We start from the raw sequence: 25,736 nt of genomic DNA on the forward strand, positions 1-25,736 counted from the left end.
GTGAAGGATGGCACAAAGAATCTTTACTGGTCCTTTTTGATTCTCTTGAATTTTCCTAGTTCTGCAGGAGGTCTCCCCCTGTCGTATCTGATCCATCCATAACGGTCTGGAAGGGATGCAGAGCCTATTTTCCTGTCAACACAAAGGCAGAGCCTTTCTCCTGAAATTGTATGTCCTTGAGCAAGTAACAGGGAAAACTTTTAGCTTGACCTCTCCCCCAGAGGAGTAATAATACAACCACAAAACTCAAAAGCACGTCTATTTTGATCATTAAAACCATTAAAAGCAAATAGAGCAAATGAAGCAAATGTTGTATGAGCCTCTTCCCAAGTTCTCCATCTAATTCTCAAGGCCTACATTCCTAATGTCTGAGGTATGCTAGGCAAATCTTATCCCCCAGTTTTGATCTAATTTTTAAAGATCAAATGTTTCAATATTTTACTATTCATAATTAAATTCCCCTCTGTTTACTGTATAAGCCTAGTCTCAGGCTTCTAACTTGTCATGCCAGGACTATTGAACCCAGAATTCCTATGGAGGCCATATTCAAAGAATTTGAGTCATCCTTCAAGACTTCTTCAAAACTTCCCTAAACCTTCTTTTTTCATTTAATCTATCCTTTCTATCCTTAAAACCCTTAAGAATCTCTGGTTTTGTTTGTTTGTTTGTTTGTTTTTGTTTTTGTATTCCTATAAACAATCGTTTACCGCCTACGGTATTTAAAGCTAAATGTATACGGGAAAAGTAAAAGTGACACTATTCTAGTTATTATCACAGATTAGCACATAGGCATGCACATTGTACTGTGATTTGTTTATCGACAATGTTACAGTACTTTTCTTTCAGCTATAACAAATTGTACTGTGTAATGTTTAAATTGTTCTCAGATTTCTGATGGGGTTTTATTCTCATAATCAAACTCAAGTTGTTTAACATTGAGAGAGTTTATAAAGAGTGGATGTCATGGTTTTCAGGTGGTTTTATAGGCTAAAATCTAAACATAATCTAGGGATCCACTCATAACTCTTAGGAATGATGGTAGAATATTTTACCTAATTGACAAATATGATGGACTGAATGTCATCTGTATGTCCTACTGTGTAATTTACCTGATTGTTATGGCTCTGCTCAATTTATACCTGGGAGATGAGTTTTTGTTTTGTTTTGTTTTGTTTGACAGACAAGGTGAGGTGTAAGAGGAGGTTCTGATACCTGGTTCTCTAACTGGTTCTTGATTTGTCAATAAAGGGACAGGTGGGACTTTCCCAGTTCCAGGAGAAAAAGATAGACACAAGGAAGGAAAGGAGGCTTTTCTGCCATGCTTTGAAGGAAAAGAGATATAAAAACCATGTAAGACCTTTGGAGCAGCTAAGGCCTGTGGACTCTGCTACTAGTAGGTTGCCAATGACCTTTGGCAAGGACTAATTGGAGCAAGCCACTAAATTTAGGGCAGAATGAGAGATGGTGATAATAAATAGGTAAGGGTATGCATTTCCAGGCAGAAAGTATTAGCGTCCAGCAATTGTGCTTAGCAGGCAAGTTAAGGTAACAAAGCTGAGTATGAGTATGTCTTTCATCCACAGATTCAAAAGGAAGCTAGGTAGGGCTGGTTGCTATCAGTCCCGGAGCTAAGCCGGGTGGAACAAAAGGAAACAGAGGCTGATAGAGTGGCAGCTCCTGGGCAAGGCAGTGGCGTGCATTGAAAACTACAAACATCAACAATGGCTTTTTTTTTTTTTTAACAGAGAAATTCTTGCCAAGTCTTCAACTTTTCGAATTTGTGTGGCAGAAACGAGCATGGCTTGCCTGTGTGCCGGCAAAAGTTTAATAATTTGCTTTAATTCCTCTTAAACCCAACACCCAAAATACATTCAGCCTCATCAATAACCAGACACTGTAGATTCTTGTACATAAACCATGGTGTGTTCCGCATGTGGTCTAGGACCCGCGCTGGTATGGCCATGATGATGTTGATCGCATTGGCGAGCTGCTGCTCTTCAGCACACCAGTTACTACAGCCCCTGATCAGCTCACACGTGTTCACATGGTGCATCCTCCGTTCCTTGAGAACACCAAATGTCTGCACGGCCAGTTTTCTGGTAGCAGAGAGAATCAGGACCTCTGTTCCGTTCCTGAGAATGAACTTCAATTTGACAATGAGCTTGCTCACAGGGATGAGAAAAGTGAGGGGTTTTTCGCTGCCAGTTTTTGTAGCAGCCAGAAGATCCCTGCCTTTCAGAAGTGGCCAGATACTTTTATGCTGGATCCCTATCAGGTGCTTTAAGCCCATTTCTTCTATGTCCTAATCTCACTGATGAGATTAGACAAGGAAGCAAATGAAGTGTCCTCAAAAGAACACGTCAGTCCTAGGGGAAAGCTGTGCACCTTGCTGTCATTTGGCTTCTTCATACCATCTTCTGGTTCCCCATGAGCCACAGTTCTTTCTTCAGTTTTTTGCTTTTTATTATCAGACTCAGTTTCACTTGCCATTTCCCCCTTTTCCTTCTTCTTTTTAGTTTTTGGTTCTGAATCGGGAAACAGTGTAGCTGATGTGTCTGTTGGTTAAAGTGGTAAGTTCTGGGGGGTGACTTTTAACTTTGCATTTTTCACCGACCTTTTAGATTTTCCACCTTTTCCAGTTTCTTTAAGCACATCTCCATTTTGAGGTTGTGACAGGTTCATGCTTCATGCTTCTTGCAGCTTCAGGCTCTCCAGCCATAACTTGGCATTCCAAATCTCAGCCCTCTTGCATAGGAGTTTCATCTGTATTTGTGACATGTTGCCAGGAAGCCAAATCGGTCTGCACCTAGCGACAGATGCCTGTAGTCCATGTTTTAATTGGGTTATTTGGGTTGTTGGGGGTCTCAATTTGAACTCAATGGACTCAATTCTTGAGTTCTTTATAAATTTTGGATATTAGCCCTCTGTCAGATGAAGGGCTGATAAGTAACCTTTCCCAATCTGTAGACTGCCCTTTCATCCTTGTAACAGTATCCTTTGCTTTACAGGAACTTTTCAGTTTGATGAGGTCCTATTATTTATCAACTGTTAATCTTAGAGCCTGACCTACTACTGTTCTGTTCAGGAAATTTTCTCCTGTACCAACACATTCAAGGATATTTCCCAACTTCCCTTCTACGAGATTTAGTGTATCAAGTTTTATGTCGAGGTCCTTGATCCACTTGGTCTTCAGTTTTGGGCAGGGGTATTTTGATTGGGATTGCTTTGAATCTTTAAATAGATTTTGGTTAAATGATCATTTTCACAAATTTAATTCTATCAGTCCTGAAGTAAAGTCCTGAAGTCTTTACATTTTCTAGTGTATTTCTGCAGAGCTGTAAAATTTCATCACAAAGATCCTTCCTTTCCTTGGCTAGGTTTATTACTACATATTTTATTTTCTTTGAGGATATTGTGAATGGGAGTGTATCAATGGTCTTCTATGTATGTTTGCTGTGTGAAAAAGCTACTGATTTGTGCAAGTTGATTCCATATCTTGCCATATTTCTGAATTTGTATTTCATTATGAGAAGATTTTAGGAGAATTTTTCGGGTCTCTATTGTATAGTATCATGTCATCTGAGAATGGGAATAGTTTGTTGTCTTCATTCTCTATCTGCACCCATTTCAATTTTCTTCTCTTGCCTTATTGTTCCAATTAGTATTCAGAACACAATACTGAAAAAAAGTGAGAATAATAGAATTTCTGTCTCTTTCTTGACTTCAGTGGGATTGCTTCAAGCTTTTCTTCATTTACAATGATGTTGGCTATGAGTTTATAAAATACAGCTTTTATTATATTGAGGTATGTTCCCTCTAGCCTACATTCTGTAGGAATTTTATCGCGAAGGCTGAAGGCCTGTTGGATTTTCTCAAAGGGTCTTTTCACATCTCTTGATATGATCATGCAATTTTCGTCTTTAAATTCATTTACATGATTGATTTATTATATTAATGAACCTGTGACGATTGAATCATTCCATGTTTTCTGGATACAGCCAATGTTGTCATGGTAGATAATCTTTTTTTAATATATGTTTGTATTCTTTTTGTTAGTATTTTATTGAGCATTTTTAGATCTATGTTCTTCAGGAAAATGACATGTAGTTTTCGTGTGTGTGTGTGTGTGTGTGTGTGTGTGTGTGTGTGTGTAATTAGAGTGACACTGGCTTCATAGAGGGTGGTCAAGAGTGCTCCTTCTGTTTTGGCAAAGAGCAGCTTTGACATCTAGGGTAAACTGGAGTGGGTCATAGAGTAGTCAATTGGTCATTCAACAGACTTTTATTAGAGGGAACACAGCTTGATTCTCTGGGGCTAGTGGAGGACTCCCTGGGGCTGGAAGAAAGACTCTGGGTCCAGTGAAACTTTCTGGAGTCAGCAAGAAAAAGGTGGGAAAGAATCACACAAACAGACACACGGACACACATACACACACACACACACACACACACACACACACACACACACACACACACTTGGTGGATGAATCAAGCATCAACTACTTCACCAATTACATACATACATACATACATACATACATACATTCATATATTTGTTGGGTGGAACAAAGCTCCAACAACTTTATTTTTTATCACACATCTTACGTATCCCAGAAAATCTTTCAAGACCTACAAAAATTACCCACATTCTATTTATATTTATTCATTGGTTCCTAATTATTCTATTCCACAGATGTGGGTCAATTACACTATGTTCTGAATTTTTTTGGCCTTGTAGCTTTTATAAATTACCAACTCCTCATAGAAACTTGACTGCAGTGAAGTGGAAGAATCTGGGAGCTTCTTCCTAATCAACTTGTGGTTGAAATTCTGGCCCTGCCACTTATTGGTGGTGTGATATCCATTCCTTCATTTTTTAAAAATGGAGCCAAGGATACAACAGACCAGATATTTCCCTAGGTCAGAAGGTATGTCGTAGGTCACAGTTCTAGGCCCCCAGGAGCCACCTGAGCTCTCCTGATTCATCTCTCTCCCTCTTTTGGGCTCTTCCTAGACTTTTGTCATTGTACAATGGATCATGCCTGTGTGTAAAGATACAGTGAGATCATGAAGTAATGTACTCAATGTACAATAGACAAGGAAATAATGCTCCTGCTGCTGTTCCTACCCAAATGTTTCAAACTCCCTTATTGCCTTCTCCTCCCCCATCCCACCCTTCTCCCATCAGTCATTATGGTTTGGGATGCTACACTGTAATAATATACCACAAATTGATACTTGTCTATATTCTCAATAAAAGTGTTATTTGCATTTCAAAATATTACCCATATCCATTTGTCTAAATGACAATAGTTTCTACCTTGAATCCTCAGAGTACACATCCACTCATGTATGATGGCTGAAGTGGGTGGGGAGGAAATGCCAGAAGCAAAAGGTTCTGCCTCTTAGTCAGTGGAGGGGAAGTCCTGGCACAATTAACCAGTCTGCTATCTACAAAGGGGGAACAGAGTCCTGTGAGAACACACAATCAAAACTTCTCCTGGAATAAATCATCTGACATCAGATCCTTCCCATTGTCTGGTTAGTACATCTTTTTATTTTATTGGAGGTTGAGGAATAAATTTTACTTAAAACAAGTTTTCTAAAGAAAAGACTTATGTTTTGTTCTGTAACATTTTATGATTAAAATAATCTGTTATGCACGGTTTAAAATATGATAAGGAGGTGAATATTTATAGTCCTTATTTTGTAACTTAAATATTTGAGTATTTAAAGTTTGATGTGCTCTCTCTACAATAACCTGTCATTGCTGATTATAGGGATGCCAATGGAGTGTGAGATATTGAAGTCCAAACAACATTTTTTAAAAGCATAGTAGGAAGAAACATAAGCATTGTCTGTTTTTTAATCTATTGGCATTCCTAAGAGTGTAAAACAAATGTCATACCTCATCTTTGAAAGCTTCTCCAAAGAAGCTCCAGCTTCTCCAAAGCTGCTTCCTAGAGCAGCTGAAGATCCAGAGAGCCAGGTCCTCCATCTAGAACCAGTCAAGCTAGTCTCACCTGTTCTTTCTCCAGGGTAATACAGACTACACACATAGCATGAGACTCTGGAGGATGCCAGAGGCCCAGGTGTTGGGGGGAAGAACATTGATATAACTTTGACATTGGTTAAAACATGAAATACCAGTATGGCCTATCAAAGTTGAGATGGGATCCATGGGGAGATAGATGCAATTATAATTTAGGTTCTTGACCCAACTGGGTGTAGAGTCAACTTGAATCTAAGTTGTTGAAACACCATTCAACAATGACCCTGGATCTTGATATCATTGGATGGGAAACATGGAATTATTCAGGTAATTTACCAGTGTGTGTGTGTGTGTGTGTGTGTGTGTGTGTGTGTGTATGGTATGTTGGAGCTTTGTTCCATCTACCATATGTATGTATGTATGAATGTATGTATCATGTATGAATGTATGTATGAATTTATGTATATATGTATGTTTGTATATATGTAATGTGTGAAGTTGTTGGAGCTTGTTGAAATTTGCTTCATTTACTAAGTACCCTAAGCATTCAGTTTCACTTTCCCTCAAAAGGCCATTTTCAGTTTCAGCCCTCAACACTCCTTGTGATATCTTGTGGAACTGTTCAGTGTGCCCCATACCTGTGCATGCTCTTCCTATCGGAGTTAATCCCCCCAGCTGGTGCCCTGTGGTTTATAATTATTTTCATGTTATTTGTTTTCTGGGAACCTGTACTTTGGAAGCCAGCACTGCAGTGGCTGCTTGTGTGTGTTGCTGGATCTCAACAAAGAAGGATCCCTTATCTAGTGTCAGCAGTGTAGAGAAAACCAAGAAGAATAGAATCACAAAGCACTATTGGGTACCCAGTTATCAATGTTGCCACTGCTCCTATGGGTGCTTCCTACAGTGGACTTCTAAGGCAGCTTCACTTACTGCTATCATGGCTGAAGAAGCTACACAGATCCTGCAGTTCTGCATTATCTAGAACCAAAGCTACTGCATTGTACCCAACCCACATTCCTGCCCCTGAAGGCCTTTCACAAATCCAGTTGGGATGAGGTTACTACTTGATTAGATGCACAGGTGTCCCTCCATCATCTCACTCTCCTCCATTGTGATGGCTTTGCTTTGCTCACTCATCAGCTCTCCTTTCAGATGCTCCCATCTCCATGAATCTCCTCTTCATTCCAATGTTTGGGGTCACTGGTGACCTCTGAGCTCTCCGGAGGCTCTGCTTTACCAGGCAGAGAACAGATTGTCCAAGATTCTAATGGCAGGCTTCCTTATCAGTTCACTGAATTTCCTAGGATTTCCCTGAATTTGTTCCTGAATTTTTGAATTTATCAAACTCCTTGGAGAGGAAAGTTTATGAAACATTTATTTTATCTGTGGCCTGTACTATGATTCATTAATGTAAACTTAACCTAAGAAATGTGTATTGAGTAAGACAAATGAAATTTTATCCCCCAAGGGATCATATGATAGAGACTTTGCTTCTAACATATAAATGCTGAAGTAGCAGTACCTATAAGACAGCAGTTCTCAACCTTTGGGATGAGACCCCTTTAGGGGTTAAATGACCTTCTCACAGGAGTCACCCCCGGAGCTCTTGTCTCTAGCTGCATATGTATCAAAAGATGGCCTAGTTGGCCATCACTGCAAAGAGAGGCCCATTGGACTTGCAAACTTTATATGCCCCAGTACAGGGGAACACCAGGGCCAAAAAGGGGGAGTGGGTGGGTAGGGGATTGGGGGGGTGGGTATGGGGGACCTTTGGGATAGCATTGAAAATGTAAACGAGGAAAATACCTAATTAAAAAAAATCATCCTAAAATTCAAAAAAAAAAAAGAAAACATTGTTATTTACATTATGACTTATAACAATAGCAAAATTGCATTTATGAAGAAGAAAGAAAGTAATTTTATGGTTGGGGAAGGGTCACCACAACATAAGGAACTCTATTAAAGTTTTGTGACATTAGGAATGTTGAGAACCACGACCCTAGGCACATGGTTAGGTAAGTGGAAGTCTTGCTCTTAGAATGGATTCCAGTAGTGTTATGTGACCCTGGTTAGTTTATATGGGGATAAATTGTGGTATCAAGAAAACCTTGGGCCTTGCTCACAGTTTCTATTTCACCAGGCAACAGTAACCTCTCTCATTTCCAGTATTACCTGTCTTAGTTTGTGACTTAGCCAGATAACCTTAAGTAGAGCTGTCAACGTCTGTGGTCATGTCTTTTGTTATGCCACCAAATAATGTTAAATACCCCTTCAACATATGTTAAATAAATCTCCCCAACATCAAATATTTTATCAAAGTAATGTGAAAGTGGTTTTGATTTTATGTGAGGCATCTTAGGTTCATTGGACTAATGAGATAATGAAAGAAATGACTGTGGTTAAGTTTGTCTTAGAGAATAAGCTTTTAGATGCTTCTTAGACCCAGAAAAGCACTGTATTCATTGTTGTTGTGTAACAATGATAAATTCATGATTAGTCTCTGATGGAAGAGTTTCCTGTACACACAAACATTTAAAATCTATGCACACAGTTTTCTAGAAAAACACATATCATCCATAATAGTGTCTGGGTTTGTTAACTGTATATGGCATCAATCCCCAGGTGGGGCAGTCTGAGACTCTTCCATTGCCTGACAAATACAGAGGTAGATGCTCTCAGCCAACTATTGGACTGAGCAAAAGATCCCCAATGGAGGAGCTAGAGAAAGGACTGAAGGAGCTGAAGGGGTTTGCAGCCCCATAGGAGAAACAACAATATGAACCAACCAGTACCCCACCCCCAGTGCTCTCAGGGACTAAACCACCAACCAAAGAGTACACATGGAGGAACCCATGGCTTCAGCTACATATGTAGCAGAGGATGTCCTTGTTGGACATCAGTGGGTGGAGAGGACCTTGGTCTTGTATACTATTATATATACTGGCTCAGTGCCCCAGTATAGGGGGATGCCAGGACAGGTAAGCAGGCATGGGTGGATTGGCAAGCAGGGGGAGGGGGATGAGATAGGGGGTTTTTGGAAGAGAAACCAGGAAAGGGGATAACATGTGAAATGTAAATAAAGAAAAGATCTAATAAAAAAAAGAAAAGAAAAAGAAAAACACATGTCTCTAGGAAAACACATGTAACTACAATGTGTGAATTTTTTCAAACAGATTTGAAAAGGCCATCTAAATGACATTAGTCTGAGTGTATTAAATCTTTAATATTGTACATTTGTTATATTTTGGATGTCTACTCTGTTCAGTTATGTTTTTCTTTTTATCAGTATATAACTAACAAAAATTCATCATACAACATTTTTATATATCATACTATTTTGTTTATATTCTTTGGTGGAGTTTTATGAAATGGAAATATCCAAATTTATCATCACAGTAAGTGATATTATTTTCTTGTGGAATAAAAACTCAGTTGATGGGAGCCACTCCTTTTGAGTATATTTCACAATATATATATATGCCTTAGAGGAGGAATCGAAAGTCAGTTAACAGTTTTTACAGAAAAATAGGAAGTGGTTGTGTTTTTTCAGAGATTCATATCACAGCCTTTATGATTTAGAAAGGTGTTAGAAGAATTATGCAAATTTAAGCAGAGCAAGGTACCAAGTGTGGGGTGGCCACTGGCTCTGAGCAAAGACTCTGGGGTGCCTTTCCAGAGCTTGGCCCTTCTCTCACAGAGGACAGGCATTGTGGAAGTAGGTAGGTGCAGGAATTTGCCTTCCTAGGCTTCAACATGATGGCTTTTAATTTACTGGATGAATATGGGACATCTAGGTGAAATGAGAAAAAATGAGGTCACCTTTCACTACATACAATAGTCTTTTGACCTTGGGTTGAGTGCACATTTAACTGTACGGTGGGAGGCAATTTTGGTGCAAAGGATAAGGACAAGGAAAAGACAAAGGCTTGTTAAAGTTTCTCCTCCAGTGTCCATGACCTCACCAGTCACAGGTAGTTGGCTATCTTTACAATACCAGGCATGGGTTTTCTCCTATTGTGTCTTTAAGGCCATTAGACATCTCTTAGCTGCCCTCAACATAACAAGTGCCACTGTTGTACCCTTGAGAAGATCTTGGGTGTTCACCCTCAGATGAAAACTGCAGGCAATTACTAACTCCTCCAGCAAGAAGCTCCCTTATGGGTTATCCAGGTCTAAGTGGTCATTTCTAAACATATTTACATACAAGCAACCTTAGATGGACCCAACATTGTGTGTGTGTGTGTGTAAAATCATATGAATATTTAACAATAACAATTAAAGGGAAAGAGTCATGAGTATAAAGAAAGTAGGAGATCATGAGAAAAGTTCGAGAGAAGATAGGGTGAGATGGAAATGATATAAATACACTACTCAAGTATAATATCAAAAATAAATTTTAAAATAATAAAATTTTAAATTAATTAAAATTTAAAATAATAAATAAATAAATAATAGTTTTAAACAAAAATCAAAAGAAAAGATAAAGGCTTTAAGAAGGCTTCAGTTGAGCACTGTGTGAAGTTGTTTCAATTTTTTTATACTCAGGGTACCAAACACCTGAAAGTGAAATAATTTATGTTATTGACCAATCTTTTCACATATGCTTAATAAACTTCAATAATACTAATCTTTGTCACCTACATATTATTTTCATAATCCATGAGTTCAGACAGTGTCTGCTCCATGCAGAATTTGGTGGAAATTCCAATGATGGGGGTTGAACATTCAGTCTGACATGATTACACTGCTCTTGGGATGAACTGTGACCTGAAGTAGGACTCAAAGGCCAAGAGCTGAAGCCTCTGATATAGATGTTCATTAATGGAGGGCAATGAGAAAACACTTAGCAGTGTGAAGATCAGAAAGATGCTTGGTAGCAATTGTGCCCAATGAACTTTTGCCCTGATGAATTCAGAATGATCCAAAGAATGTCAGTAAACAGGAATTCCCATCTTAATGAAAGCTATGAAAAAAACTTCAAATTATTCAATCTTTTATGTGTATAGGTGTTTTGTCTGCATGCATGTCTGTATGCTGCACACATATTTGTTGCTCAAAGAGACCAGAGAAGGTGTTTAATGCCCTACAATTTTAGGTACAGGTGGATATGAGCTGCCATATAGGAGCTAGGAATTAAACCTGGGTCCTCTGGAAGAGCCTCAAGTACTCTTAAACACCGAGCCATCTCTCAATCCCTCAGATTATTGGACCTTGAAGGCAAAGGTTTTTCTCTGCTCAGACTTCATTTTTGTATCACCGTCAATTACCAAAAACTGTTGAGATGTAGGCTTGTTTGTTGTTTGTTTCTATTTCTAGTTTGACAAAAGAGAGTCTTGCTCCCCTTTAGATTCCCATCTTTATGCTTGCTCTTAGTAAGTGTGACCCAACAGGGAATAAATAGACAACCCAGGAGTTCAGCACATCACAGAGGTCTGAAGGCATTTCTGAGGGGCATGGCAAAGGTTCTTTGTACCAAATGAGTAAGTTGTGCATTTCACTGGACTCAACCCTTCACCTTGGACCCTCTTAAGAATACCTTTGCCTTCTGGAACATGAAAAGGAAGTGTAGGCAAATGTTTTTGCTACTTTATTGGGGTCTTATATCTACCATCCTTCCCTGCCCCAATTCTACCCTAATCACTTGCAAAAGCCCAATACTAGATAGACGAGAAGGAAGTTTAGAGGGGAAAGGACATTGACATCTCATTAGGCAACTTCCTACTGCTTAGGGGAATCAAGTTCCTGAGGGCAAATCCAATCTCCATCATCAGAATATCTCTAATCAGCAACCGGCAATCCAGCAATAGCAAAAGCAGCAAAGGCAACAGCAGGAGCTAGCAGCAGCAGGTGACCAGCAGCCATCACAGGCTTGCTCAGGGCTCTGGACTCTCACATTCATACTCTCTTAAGTACAAACATTTGCAGTTGGCAAAAATCATGCCACTCTTACAGTACCACACCTTCCTAGTTATCAGCTGTGGCCAATCTGAAGCTGCCCCATATCCCACACCTTGGATTAAAACAAAAAACATTCACATATCATAACTACCTGGGTTTTTAAAGACCACAATTCTCACTAGAGGAAAGTACCAGAGACTGCTTAACTTCTTGCACTGCAGGTTGGTTGAGTAGTTCACAGGCAGAGGGGAGTTGTATCTGCCGGAAGCCAGAGACTCTATGAGGAGATTGCACAGATGTGAGTTTTTTTTTTTTTTTTTTTTTTTTTTTTTTGTGGGAGCTGATGGTGACATGGGGTGCACCTCCTGAAGATGAAGTCAACATGCACAAATGCTCCAACTACTAACTTGAAAAGTGAAGTCCAAAGTATTTGTCAATATATAAAGAAAAAAGTGTGAGCATTTAAAATAAAATTGGAAATAGAATTGGGAGACCTTCCCTTACCAAGAGATTAAAACTGTTTTTCTATCTTATCTAAGCTTATTATTATTATTATTATTATTATTATTATTATTATTATAACATAGGAAGATTTTACTTGGAGTTTACCCTTAAGTGGGAACCTGGCATTGAATTATTTCCAGAACTTCATCCACAACTTCATTCTTATTTCAGTACTGTTTCTGCTGCCCTGGAAACCATGCAAGGACAGGAACAGACCACCATGGCAGTGGTTCCTGGAGGTGCTCCACCTTCAGAGAATTCTGTTATGAAATCACAAATGTGGAACGAGAACAAGGAGAAATTCTTGAAGGGGGAACCCAAAGTCCTTGGGGTAAGACATCTTTGGATCTCAGGGGAGAATGATTTTGTAAATATGCACATGGTTTTTAAAACAATGCAGACATTCAATGACCTCTCTCACTATCTTCTTGGTACCTCAATAAATCCCAAGGGCAAAAGCATTTGAGTTTCATATTTATCATTTGAAAACTGACATGTTAATCTATGCCATCAGAATTCCAGTTTAATCCATTTAAAATATACAGACTGCAGGTAAGTTCCCGGCTGTGGATCTTCTTCTTTTTCTTTTTTTCTTCAAATTTTTATTAGATATTTTCTTCATTTACATTTCAAATGCTATCCCGAAAGTCCCCTATACCCTCCCCGCCCTGCTCCCCTACCCACCCACTCCCACTTCTTGACCCTGGTGTTTCCCTGTATTGGGGCATATAAAGTTTTCAATACCAAAGGGCCTCTCTTCCCAATAATGGCCGACTAGGCCATCTTCTGCTACAATATGCAGCTAGACACATGAGCTCCGGGGTACTGGTTAGTTCATATTTTTGTTCCACCTATAGGGTTGCAGACCCCTTCAGCTCCTTGGGTACTTTCTCTAGCTCCTTCAGTAGAGTCCCTGTGTTCCATCCAATAGATGACTGTGATCATCCAGTTCTGTATTTGCCAGGCACTGGCTTAGCCTCACAGGAGACAGCTATACCAGGGTCCTTTCAGCAAAATCTTGCTGGCATATGCAATAGTGTCCGTGTTTGGTGGCTTATTATGGGATGGATCTTCTAAGATGATCATATCTAACTCAGTGTAGAGAAAAAGCGATAAAGCAACAGCTGTGGCCTGGCCTGTGGCTGTCAAACCCATTGTGTTCTATATAAACAATTGCAATGCCATTGAGCAACCCTCCATTCTCCACATACTTCTATTCACTTCCAGAAGAATGTGCCTAAAAATAATAGAGGACTTTAAAAAATAACATGCTAGGCAAGTTAAAGGCCAGCAAATGATGAAAGTACTCACCGGGCCAAGCTGCTAATCACTGGACAGTTGCCATTAGACAGACACTTGTTTCTTTTCTACTTCACTGTTCGAACTCTTATAAAAATTATCATTTTTCATGACATATGTTTTATGTTAACATAGAATATGCATACCTTAAAAACATCAAGAAGAATTTTTAAATGGAGAGCAGTTTACTTTTACAGCAAAAGTGAAGTGGAGAGAAAGATATGTACACACCCAGTGATGTGCACTCTGAGTTTAGTGCTTTGTCTTCTACTAGTTTATTAATTTCTATAAATATTAATGCAAAATAAATCATAATAAGATCATGTAGTAATACATTTTTTCAAGTTATTCTAGATTTTTAGTTTTATTTGTGGTGGATAATGCTTTTATTTAGTTATTGTTTTTCTAGGTTGTACAAGTTATGATTGCTCTCATAAACCTCAGCTTCGGAATAATAATTTTGGCAAATCTATCTTCTGAACCACTCATTTCTGTGGTCTTAATGGCTCCAATTTGGGGACCAATAATGGTGAGTAACATACAGTCTTATATAACTGGGGATAATAACATCCTGTTGTGACTATACTAACTTTGGGTGAAATATTCTCTCAACTCTTTCAAGTTGAGAACAGCATATTCAAGTTGATGCAGTATTTCCTTGTTCACATTAAAATATCCACATGCCATTCATACGGGATAGGTGAACTGTTTATTTAATATGTCACTTAAGATATATTGTGACAGCATGTATTCATGTACTCCCACAAGGGTTACTTAAACATTGACACAACTGATTTCCTCAGAAGCTCATTGCTAATCAATCATAGGGTTAGTTGGAAAGAGTGATATGACTTGCTGACCTGTTTCACTGCTCATAAAATATTTACAAGTATATCCTTAAACCAAGGATAACTGTCTTGCTATTGTTAACTTGGGGAAATTGAGATCTGCTTCTCTAGCTAGGAAGGGATCACAAAACTCTGTAGGCCATGAAAGAATGAATGAAACACGGGTGTTGTTGGCAAAGAAGAGGGGAGAAAGCTGAGCAGGTGATTAACAGCATCTGGCTAAACAAATCTCAATAAATGCTTAAGAGAATAAGAAAACTATAGGTGAATTATGTTTCAATTTTTAATAAAATAACTAATCATAAATTTGAACAAAATTTTTAAAAGTTAAAAAAATTTCTTCTATAAATAAAATTTGAGAGAATTTGGTTTTCAGAGTTCAGAGTATAAAAATTGAACATTTTGTTACCTATATGTTATATGAGCTTACAAGAAGAAAACAAAATGCATAACCTTGGGTTATTTGTTATTTTACAGCTTACAGTCTTATACAAGTGTTGCAAGCTTTTCATTTATTAATGATCTGGAGAATGAGAAAATTTAGTTATTTGGTAGACTCCAAGCACAAGCCTGGCCCAGTTTATGTAGCAAGCTCCATGGCAACCAGAACAACATAACAAGACCTTATGTCAAACATCAAAATAAACACATGGAATAATCTTTTAACAAAACCTTGCTGGTTCTTCCATAACTCGTTATACTTTTCCTCTGCTCTCCTGGGGATGGGGAAGGTGGGTGACATAGAAAACTGCTGCCTTTCAGACAGTCGGTCACTTTACTAAACCCAGTTGATTTACAAGTATAAGAGTTAGTATGCTATGAGTTAAACCAACTCTTTAAGGATATTTAATCTGGATATTTCCCTTCATGACCAGTTCATTGTCTCAGGATCCCTGTCAATTGCAGCAGGAGTGAAACCTACAAAAAGCCTGGTATGTAATTTGGTTTATTTTGCTATCAAAAGGGAGTAATTTCATCAATTATGCATTCTGCTACAATATAAAGGGGTTAATTCTATTTTCCTAAAGTCATAGCTATGAGTTTTAGAAGCACCTGACTTTCAAAAGTGTAGCTGAGCTACTGATTCATAATAAGTCTCATCATGTCTGACAGGATATAATGTCAAGGCAGTTGCTGGAAGGATCTTGGTGCTGGTACAGTGAATTAGGGGAAGAAATGTCGGGCCTGGTGTAGACAGATGTGCCTTGAAGCTTTAGATCCAGCCCATAATACTGGCACCCAAATATTTTACTGATAAAAATAGAAAAATTGACTGACATATTAAAATAGCTTCTATAGATGTATCCAAAGTAATAGTTTGAAAAACGTTCTTTATAGAGTCCAGACAGTCAGAGGGTAAGAGCACTTGTTCTTACAGAGGACACAGATTTTTTTTCTATGCACCCGCATGGTGGCTCACAGCCATACATAACTACAGTTCCATGGGATCCCTAGCCCTCATCAGGTTTATGTGGTTACCAGGGCCATGCACATGCTGCATGTACATATAGGCAGATAAATCATTTGTAAACCTAAAATAATGAAAGGCTTAAAAAGACATTTACAGTGATATGTCCATCATAAAGCTGATAAGGGTAATAGCCAGGAGTTCAACAATTATTTCATTCTCTAAAAGCTCCATTTGAATTTCACTTCCTGCAACAGGTAAACATCAACTTGTGTAGCACTATCAAGATGACCTTTCTACACCTGGGCTAAATCCTGTCTGCCTCCTTAGCATCTTTGACCAACTCTGGCCTCTAAAGTGTAGCTCATGTTCTAGATACCGGAGACTTTCAGTTTGCTGGGTTGTTTGACTTCTCACGATAAAGTTTACTTAACTGAACCATGAGAAAAGATTGCGGAGCTATATCTGCAGCATAGGAGGAAATATGCAAGAGGGACGCCGCCATCAGCATTTCCACAAGAACAGTTAGGAATAGTGTGATGGAAAATGACAGACAGGCTCTCCAGGTAATGTGTCAAAGACTGAAAATTTTACCATCAAGTTAGAAGAGCATCCTGTGCCCTTGAGAATCATCTGGAAGATTTAGTCTTAGGAATAGCAGTTATTATATTTTTATTTTGTCAATTAGAAGGAAAGGTAGTATAAAGAAAGATACAAGAGTCTAGTTTGGATAAAAAGAGAATGAAATGCTGTTCTTCAAATATTGGTGGAGCTATACAAAGGTTGCCATTGATAACTGATCCCCATTCCGTTCCAGATCATCAGCAGTCTAACTCTGAACACTATCACCTCTGTGTTGGCTGCAACTGCAAGCATAATGGGTGTAGTCAGTGTGGCTGTGGGTTCACAGTTTCCGTTTCGGTATAATTATACAATCACCAAGGTATGTATTCACTCTGCTGGTGGGGTGCCATGGAGGAGGCAAGGGCTCACTGACTCTTGCAAAAGCAACAGTCAACATTCTGATCACAAAATCAAAAGTGTGGGTGGTACATAAGGGGGCTTCCCTCCTCTAAGGAAAAGGCAATTGGCACAATGGGAGGAAGGATTTGTAAGGTTGGGGCTGGGAAAAGAGGAAGGAGGGGGCTGTGATTAGGATGTAAAGTTAATAAAAAATAAATTATTGGGAAAAAGAGAATAGGAAAATAAATCAATTTGCTATGCACAAATGATAGCAAAGTAGGACAATATTTGAGATCAGATGAAACTTCATTATTTCCCTTCTGTCTGTAACTAAGTCCAAAGAAAACCACTAATGTGGCTACTTCTCTGTCATAAGGACCCACATGTCATGTCTGATCTTCAGTTGGTGCCCAAGAGAGATCCAAAATAAAACTAAATTTCTAATCTGGAAGGTGCCAATCCTCTTGGGAGAAAAAGATAAACTGTATAGCTTATAATATTTGCAAAATGGGTTTAAAGGTGTAAGCTATTTGTAAGTAAGAGCAGATAGTGTATTCTACTTCGAATGACCAGAACAAGCCACAAGGAATTGCCAGTGATCAGCCAAAATGATCAAGAAATATGATAGTTCTTATAGCTTATAAAAATGCACTATAAACACACACATATATATATCTGCTACTTATGTTGAAAAATCTACCTTTGCTTTGTTTTGCTTTGATGATGTTTTCAGTATGTGTGATTGATATTGCTAGAGATTGGAGTCTTACTATGGAGCCAAGGTTACACTTGGGTTAAAAATCCACCCTCTCTTCTCAATATTGGGATTATAGTCATGAGTCACCAAGCCTAAGCATTTACTTGTTTATGCAAATTTAATTATATCTCATGTGAAATTGCTATCTCTCCTACTTTCTGTTCTCCCCTTGTGCCTGCCACAAGGCCTGAATCCAGAGGCTAAGGGATCTGTTAAAGCAGGAGCCAGGATGAAAACAACCAATGCAAATATTCTCACAATCCACTGAATCAGTGTCTCTCATGTGCCAAGCTCCTGATTAATGGATTAATTCACAGGAGAGGGACCATATCTGATCACTGAGATCATTCAAACCTGCCAATTCTAGGCACCAGTTCAAGGCAGGAGAATTCAGAAGTAATGTGTCACCTCTGTTCTTCTATTTTGATCCTGTGGCTTGGTGAAGATACAGACAAAGCCAAATGCATTGAATAGTAAGGAGTGTGGTTTCAACCCTCCAATGATTTACTAGTGTTTTGACAATCACTACCAAATAGTGTGCGATCCACATAGATTTTATTACAGGATGACAGATTTTCAAAATGAGTCTTAATTGCATAAAATCAACTGTTGGAAGGGTTTTTGTCTTCCCTGCGAGCATAAGGGAAAAGCAACTTTCTCAGCTTTTGTGTTCCACCTTCTGTCCACATTCCTTGGCCCTTCATTCTGCCCTCGATTTTCTAGGCAAACACTGAAGCATCCTCAGCCTCTTAGAGTAGCCTTCTTCAGGATCTCATTTCTATGAGCAAAGATGTCATAACAACTTGGAAAGCCTGCACAGGCCAGGATATTTTGCCTATATTATCTACTAAACAATCTCGATTCTCACTGTAATCCAGGATAATCCTATCCTTGTGTTGGGATTATCCTGAAAGACTATCTTCTTCAAATATGAAATGATATTGTTCCCCCATGTGAAATGTCTTACACAGAGTACATCAGTCTTCAAGTTAAGGGTCTCTGATACTTTTTATTAGTTAAAAAATAAGTGAGAGCCGGGCATGGTGGCACATGCCTTTAATCCCAGCACTAGGGAGGCAGAGGCAGGCAGATTTCTGAGTTCGAGGCCAGCCTGGTCTACAGAGTGAGTTCCAGGACAGCCAGGGTGATATAGAGAAACCCTGTCTCGAAAAATCGGGAAAAAAAAGTGCGAAAATTAGTACATTCAAGAGACCAAGAAATTGTCCTATGTTTTGGTGGTATTAGATTTCCAAACCCCTGGCCAGGGCCTTCCACTTTTGGCATGGTAATCAATGGGAGGAGGGCATATTTCCAACTTGCAATCTCCATTCTTTACATTCCTTTGTATGAATCTGTTTTTAGGGTTTGGATATTTTGATGTTAATTTTAAATATGCTAGAATTCTGCATTGCTGTGTCCATCTCTGCTTTTGGATGTAAAGCTTCCTGTTGTAACTCCAGCGAGGTGAGTAGCAGTACTTGTTGGTGATGCTTAGTAGGTCTCTATTGCTCTGTAATCAGTCACACAAATCTACCAGCTTACAAGGTCACATCTTTGTATCTTACCTTCTTCAATCAAGACCATCAACAGCTTAGTCTTGCCCCTTGCTCAGTCTTAAGAGAATGTGTGAGCAGAAAAACTGAGGTTCCCTCTGGGTTGCCTAAATTCATTAATAATAGACTTGAAAATCATACTAGGAGGGAAGCTCAAGGCCACTTTTAGGACAGTTTGAGGGAGGGAAACCAAAACAAACAAAACGAAACAGGACAGACAAGCTGAAAATCTCATTATCCTCCAGACCGAGGGAAAATGCAGAGAAAGACTTCAAAATCCCAGAAAGACTGGGAAAACATATTTAGGAGTGCTAAGCCACCCCTCTGAGTTCAGAGGTCACTCACTTCCAGATCCTTGTGTTATAGAGCAATGCACTGTACCTGGGACTCAAGTTAGAAATAGAGACAGTTGATCAAGGAAAGAAAAGCATTCCTAAAAATGGAAGTGGACTAGTGAGCTGTAGAAAGAGCCTGAAGAGCATCCAGCCACAGAATGAAGCACATTTTATAGGACCATTAGAGACTTGGCATCTTTGTATCTGATCGTCTCACTGCCGGACAACCTCACTCAGTATGTTGTCTTCTGTAGATGAAGCCCAGGTGAAGAAGAGCTTAGAGCCTTCTTTTGGGTACTGGTGTCTTTCACATTGTATATGGCCAACTTGCATATAGTGTGTTTTTATCAAATCCAGCCCCATTCACTTGACTGTATCTTACACGCGTTCTCGCGACCGGCCAGGAAAGACGCAGCAAACCAGAATCTTCTGCAGCAAAACTTTATTGCTTACATCTTCAGGAGCAAGAGTGCAAGAGCGAGAATGGCGAAACCCCGTCCCTTTTTAAGGAGAATTATTCTCCGCCTAGGACGTATTACTCCCTGATTGGCTGCAGCCCATCGGCCGAGTTGTCATCACGGGGAAGGCAGAGCACATGTAGTGGAAAACTACCCTTGGCACATGCGCAGATTATTTGTTTACCACTTAGAACACAGGATGTCAGCGCCATCTTGCAACGGCGAATGTGAGGGCGGCTCCCCACAGATCCCCCTTTTCTTTTAATAAGAGCAATAGGCCACCCATATTAATGAGAGTGGAGATAGAGGTCAAATCCCCAGTGTGCAGGTAAAGGAGCCGTACACATAACCTCCTCCCAGGCTCATCACCCAGAGGGGTCCTGGTCTGGTCCCGTGTCGTTTTACCTGGGGAGAAGGACACTTGGACACTCAACCTTCTTGAAAGATGACATGTCTCCCTAGAATAGGCTCATATGTGCCGCAGAGCCCTTCTACTGCAGTGCTTAGCCGTGCAACTCTCTCGGGCTGCTGAAGCACACTCACTCTATCCCGTGCAATGAGACTAGCCTCGTGGGGTGCAAGAGCTGAATGGCCAGCGACCTATTGCTTAAGCATAGATAACCATATATCAGGGGAAGCACCATGTTCTAGAGCTGCAAGTGCCTGGGCAATAACCACCTTGTCTCTCCTAGTTTGGGCCTTAAGCTTACAGACCAACCAAAGAAGCAACACTAATCCACAGCAAAGTGTATCTCCAAATAATATCACCCATACCCATTCTTTAAAGAAGGAAAATGCTGAGGAGATCCAATTGGGTAATCCTTTGGTCAGGGACAGGTCCAAGCGCGTGGAGCTGATCTGAAGTCTCAATTCCCGAAGGGTCTGTTCAAATTCAGCCGTCCAATTCTGTAACATATACTGAGAAAGACTTTTTGACAAATTAACTGCCCTAGTAAATTTCTCATACTGAATGGAAGTAATGGACAATCCCGGAAACTTTTGTTCACATCCCAGCTGAGCTATTTGCCATAATACATCTAGTTGTTTCTGGACAAGATCTATGCGTTGATTCATTTCTGCCCATGGAGCGTTTTTGGGATCGGAGGATGGCGGCCGCTAAGCCTGCATTGGTGAGAGGTCCCCCAAGCTCCCGACAAACCCTGAGCCAGTCTTGTAAACCTTTGTTCTTTCTTGGGGCTATGGCCGCTCGGCACTCCTGCGTGGCTTGCTCATAAATGAGCTGTTCTACCAGAGGTGCGGCTTGCTCTGAATCTCCAAAAATACGCTCTGCTGCCTCTGTCATTCTGGCCACAAAATCTGAGAAGGACTCCTGAGGTCTCTGGACGATCTTTGTTAGTTGTCCAGTGGCCTCACCTGCTCGGGAGAGTGCCTTCCAGCCCCTAGTAGCTGTGGAGGAAATTTGGGCATAAGCTCCCCAGTGGTAGTTTGTTTGATCAGCAGTATAAGCTCCCTGACCCGTTAACAAGTCAAAAGTCCAATCTCTCTGCTCTGGAGTCAAAGCAGCAGCGTTTGCTCGGGCCTGCGCTTGTGCAGCCTCTTGCCATAGAGCTCTCCATTCCATATATTTGCCCATACTAGGGAAAGCGGCTTTTGCAATCATTTGCCAGTCGGCAGGAGTTAGTGCCATGCCAGCAAGCCTGTCTAACTGCACCAAGGTAAAATTAGCATTGGTTCCATATTTACGGACCGACTCGGCAAGCTCTTTAATCTGCACATATTCTACCGGAGCGTGGACACGCCCACCCTCGGCTCCTTCAAAGACCGGAAATGCCTGTTGTATTTTCCTTTGTTCCTCCTTTGGAATGAACGAGTCTGCGCATTGCCTCTCTGCACAGGGCTGACGCACTACGCAGGGCGGGGGCTCCGCATAGGGCGGAAGTGCACTATGACCTTGAAGCCAACTGCCCGGAGGCTGAGCAGCATGCTGGCCTTCGCCAGCCGCTTTTGGCTTTTTCCTTAACTGATTAGCTAGCATTTTATCTGGCTGGTACCCTTTTCTCTCATAATGAGCTGCTTCCTCCTCCAAGTCTGTTTCTTCAGAGGAGAATTCTTCATCTGCTTCAGAGCTACTAAGAGCTGGCTCCTTGAGCTCATCTAGTGATGAGTATAGGCTCCTTCTCCTAGAGACCTCCGCTAATTGATCTTTTTTCTTTTCTTTTTTCTTTTCCTTCCTTCTAATCTCTCCCCAGGTATTCTTACCTGACCTAAACTTTTCCTCAGGTTCAAGACCCGTGGAAAGGCCTGTATACTTATTTTGTGAACCATATTTCCTCTTTGCTCCTACTCTCTCTCCCCGCTTTACTTCTGATAGATTGCCCTGAATTTCATCCAGAATTTTCAGCCCTGCCTTAACCGCTTGATAACATGTGAAAAGGAACAAAAGGGCTCCTAACACTAGAAAAAGTTCAAGGCCAAACATACCTTGTAAAGCTATTTCCCACTTTACTTCTGATAGACTGTCTTGAATTTCGTTAGAAAGTTCAAGACCAGACTTACCTTGTAAAGCTATACTTACGGGTACCCTGTTCCCCAGCTGAAGAGTTCTGAATTCACGTAGTTGAATCCTTCTCAACAGTCTGTGTTGTGGGAACACTTTATTACCACCGTTCCCCAGCTGAAGAGTTCTGAATTCACGCAGTTGAATCCTTCTCAACAGTCTGTTTTACGGGAACCTTTATGACCGTGACCCGCAGTTCTGGTTCCGGAATGAGGGATCTTCCTTGCGCCAGTGATGGTAAACGTCCCGGGTTTTCTCATCCCGGGTTTCAGCACCAACTCTTACACGCGTTCTCGCGACCGGCCAGGAAAGACGCAGCAAACCGGAATCTTCTGCGGCAAAACTTTATTGCTTACATCTTCAGGAGCAAGAGTGCAAGAGCGAGAATGGCGAAACCCCGTCCCTTTTTAAGGAGAATTATTCTCCGCCTAGGACGTATTACTCCCTGATTGGCTGCAGCCCATCGGCCGAGTTGTCATCACGGGGAAGGCAGAGCACATGTAGTGGAAAACTACCCTTGGCACATGCGCAGATTATTTGTTTACCACTTAGAACACAGGATGTCAGCGCCATCTTGCAACGGCGAATGTGAGGGCGGCTCCCCACAACTGTAATTCTTCCTTTCTAATCCCTGTTCTCCTGTCTAAACTTTGTTCATAGTGTTTATTGGGCTTTTGTTTCTCAGAAACTTTCAGTTTATGTACACCTAGCCATTGTCTTAACCCAAGGACTGCTACAGATGCTCTTGAACAAGGAGGAAGAAGAAGGTCACATAGGGAGAAGAAAGTCACATACATGGGAGAAGAAAATAGCCAGGAAGTAGATCAGATAAGCTCCTTCAAAGTTTATATAAGAAGCTAATGTAACCTAGCAACGGCTCCCTAGAATTGAGGAATGCTGTTCCTGCTGTCCTCTAGTGTGTTAACCCACAAAAGCAGTGACCCATGCACATGTTTTGCTTGAGTATGTACATCTTCTGCATCCTACTGCTGGTACATGCATCTTGATTGTGAAGGTTAGAATATATTTCCATGTGTCATGATGTGTCTGCCATTTTGGACCACTGTCTTATGTGCAGAACTTCACTCAGTGCCACCATGTCAAGGTCTGAATGTGCAGCTGTCAACGGGAGCAAGCTAATTTGGAAAAATGCTACTGTCATTATCTGTGACAGTTTGGTTCAAATAAGTCATTTACATAGAAGACTGATGCTCTAAGATGCAGCTGCAATGACCAGCTACTGAGCTGCCACAGAAAGGGTATCCTAGGTTTGCAACACCTCATGATCCTGAAGTGGCCCAGACACCACTCAGTGCGATGTTTGATTCAACTTAGTAGCCACAGTATAGACATTAATAAAAGTAACACTATAGGACATAGAAATGGAAACACTGACTATACTGGGTGACTCAATGACATTTTGATTTATTCCACAGGTTCTTGTAGTGCTACCATCAAATCCTGCTGTGACTGTGATGGCACCCCCTGTGACGCTTCAACCATTGCCACCATCAGAACACCAAGGGAAAAATGTTCCAGAAAATGTATATAAGAACCACTCAGAAGAAATAGTCTAATTTTCTTGTGTGTATGTGAATGTGTGTGTGTGTGTGTGTGTGTGTGTGTATGCATTTCCCTGGGAAATTAACACTTCATTGCCCTGGCTTTTGGGGGGAATATCAGACATGCCATAACTTTGTAAATCTAACATCTACTAGTACAACAACACTTTAACATCCTCCATTAATTGTATGTACAAGGGGCAATGAATTAGCAAAGATGTTTTGAAAGCAAAATGAAACAAACAAACAAGCCAGCACACAAAAAAAGACCTGTTTTGTCTTTTGCAAAGATTAAAGAAAGGCGTTCACATTTCTTTGGGGCTTTTGCTAAATAAGTGGATTTAGCTGCTTTTGATCATGTACAAACACATGAATTATGTATATTATATTACTAATGATAGGAACCAATTTTTATCTCTGTGCATATTCATCATATAATAACATACTCTATACTGTAATTGATATGGTAAAAATTATAATAAAGAGAAGTGACTGAAATCAGAATACACAAACACACACACACACACACATTTACATACATAGTGTATATCTCTGTATATACATAGTACGTGTATGGTGTGCATGTAGAGATTATAGAAGGTATACATACACATATGTGTACATATTACATATGACCTAAAAAATCACTTATAACTGTGGTTTGGTGCTGTAATCTCCCCTAAGGCTCACATCTTTGAACAGTTGGTCCCAAGTAGTGCCATTATTTTGAAAGATTGCTGAATCTTTCAGATATGTGGCCTAACTTGTGAAACTAAATCACTAAAGGTTGGCTTTGAAGGTGACACTGCCTTCCAGTTGATTGTTCACATTGACTTTCAAGTTAAAAGCAAAATCCAAAGTGTCTGTTTATTAGGCTAAATTTCCCCAAAAGACATAATTGCCAGTAAATTCTTAGATAAATTGATTCTAATATGTGATAATATTTATTATTCATTATAGAATAAGTCTATATCCTGCATTAATTTGGCATAACATGGGTTAAAATGTTTGCATACTTCCAAGCAGCCAGGGTACATCTGCAGGTATTGATGTGTTCCAGGAGCCAAACGTAACAAAACCATAAGCCTGATGTTATTTCTTTACTTATTATCTTAAATTAACTTTTAATATAGTTATATCAAGACAGTTCTCAGAAAGAAAACATGAAAAACATAACAAATGGGATTGGAGAGACGGCTCAGCAGTTCAGAGCATTTGTTGCTCTTGGACAAAACCTGGTTTCAGTTCCCAGCACCCACTTTGTGGCTCACAGCAATCTTGACGCAGGTTCCAGGAGATCTAATGCCCTGTTCTGACTTTTGCAGGCACAGGCCCACAAGCTGTGCACATACACACATCATACAAAAATCACATAAAATGCAATAAGAACATGTAAAAATATAAAGAATATTACATAAGACAAAAGTGCGAAGCAATTGGTTCAAGACAAAGACCAATAAGAAAATGGTTGAATCAGATCCTTCTACAAAAGGCTATACTCAACAAAACTGGAAAACCTGGACGAAATGGACAAATTTCTGGACAGATACCAGGTACCAAAGTTGAATCAGGATCAAGTTGACCATCTAAACAGTCCCATATCCCCTAAAGAAATAGAAGCAGTTATTAATAGTCTCCCAGC

General features: G+C 40.0%; 1 protein-coding gene and 1 pseudogene across 4 annotated transcripts; one reads left to right on the forward strand and one right to left on the reverse strand.

Annotated features, from left to right (window-relative positions):
* On the reverse strand, positions 1,743-2,595 carry Gm5692 (predicted gene 5692; annotated as a pseudogene).
* Positions 2,490-25,019, forward strand: Ms4a4c (membrane-spanning 4-domains, subfamily A, member 4C). Of its 4 annotated transcripts, XM_006527250.2 has the most exons (8): positions 2,490-2,570; positions 5,459-5,540; positions 12,565-12,724; positions 14,102-14,221; positions 15,416-15,472; positions 16,766-16,891; positions 19,031-19,132; positions 23,969-25,019. In XM_006527250.2, exons 3-8 carry the CDS (start codon positions 12,590-12,592, stop codon positions 24,107-24,109), a joined length of 681 nt encoding a protein of 226 aa, XP_006527313.1. In that variant the 5' UTR covers positions 2,490-2,570; positions 5,459-5,540; positions 12,565-12,589; the 3' UTR covers positions 24,110-25,019. The 4 variants fall into 4 exon arrangements, with proteins under 4 accessions (XP_006527313.1, XP_006527314.1, NP_083775.1 ...); XM_006527251.3 differs by lacking the exon at positions 5,459-5,540 and having other exon boundaries at positions 2,502-2,570; NM_029499.3 differs by lacking the exon at positions 2,490-2,570 and having other exon boundaries at positions 5,434-5,540.
* The last annotated feature ends 717 nt before the right edge of the window (positions 25,020-25,736 follow it).

Source organism: Mus musculus, chromosome 19 (genome assembly GCF_000001635.26).
Source record: "Mus musculus strain C57BL/6J chromosome 19, GRCm38.p6 C57BL/6J".
Classification (NCBI taxonomy): Eukaryota; Metazoa; Chordata; class Mammalia; order Rodentia; family Muridae; genus Mus; species Mus musculus.

What these genes read in the sequence shown, in the direction of transcription:
- Ms4a4c (XM_006527250.2), top strand. Translation starts at nt 12,590, where the DNA reads ATGCAAGGACAGGAACAGACCACCATGGCAGTGGTTCCTGGAGGTGCT. An exon ending in GGGAACCCAAAGTCCTTGGG is followed by an intron (nt 12,725 to 14,101) that starts GTAAGACATCTT and finishes TTGTTTTTCTAG; the next exon opens with GTTGTACAAGTTATGATTGC. An exon ending in TGAAACCTACAAAAAGCCTG is followed by an intron (nt 15,473 to 16,765) that starts GTATGTAATTTG and finishes ATTCCGTTCCAG; the next exon opens with ATCATCAGCAGTCTAACTCT.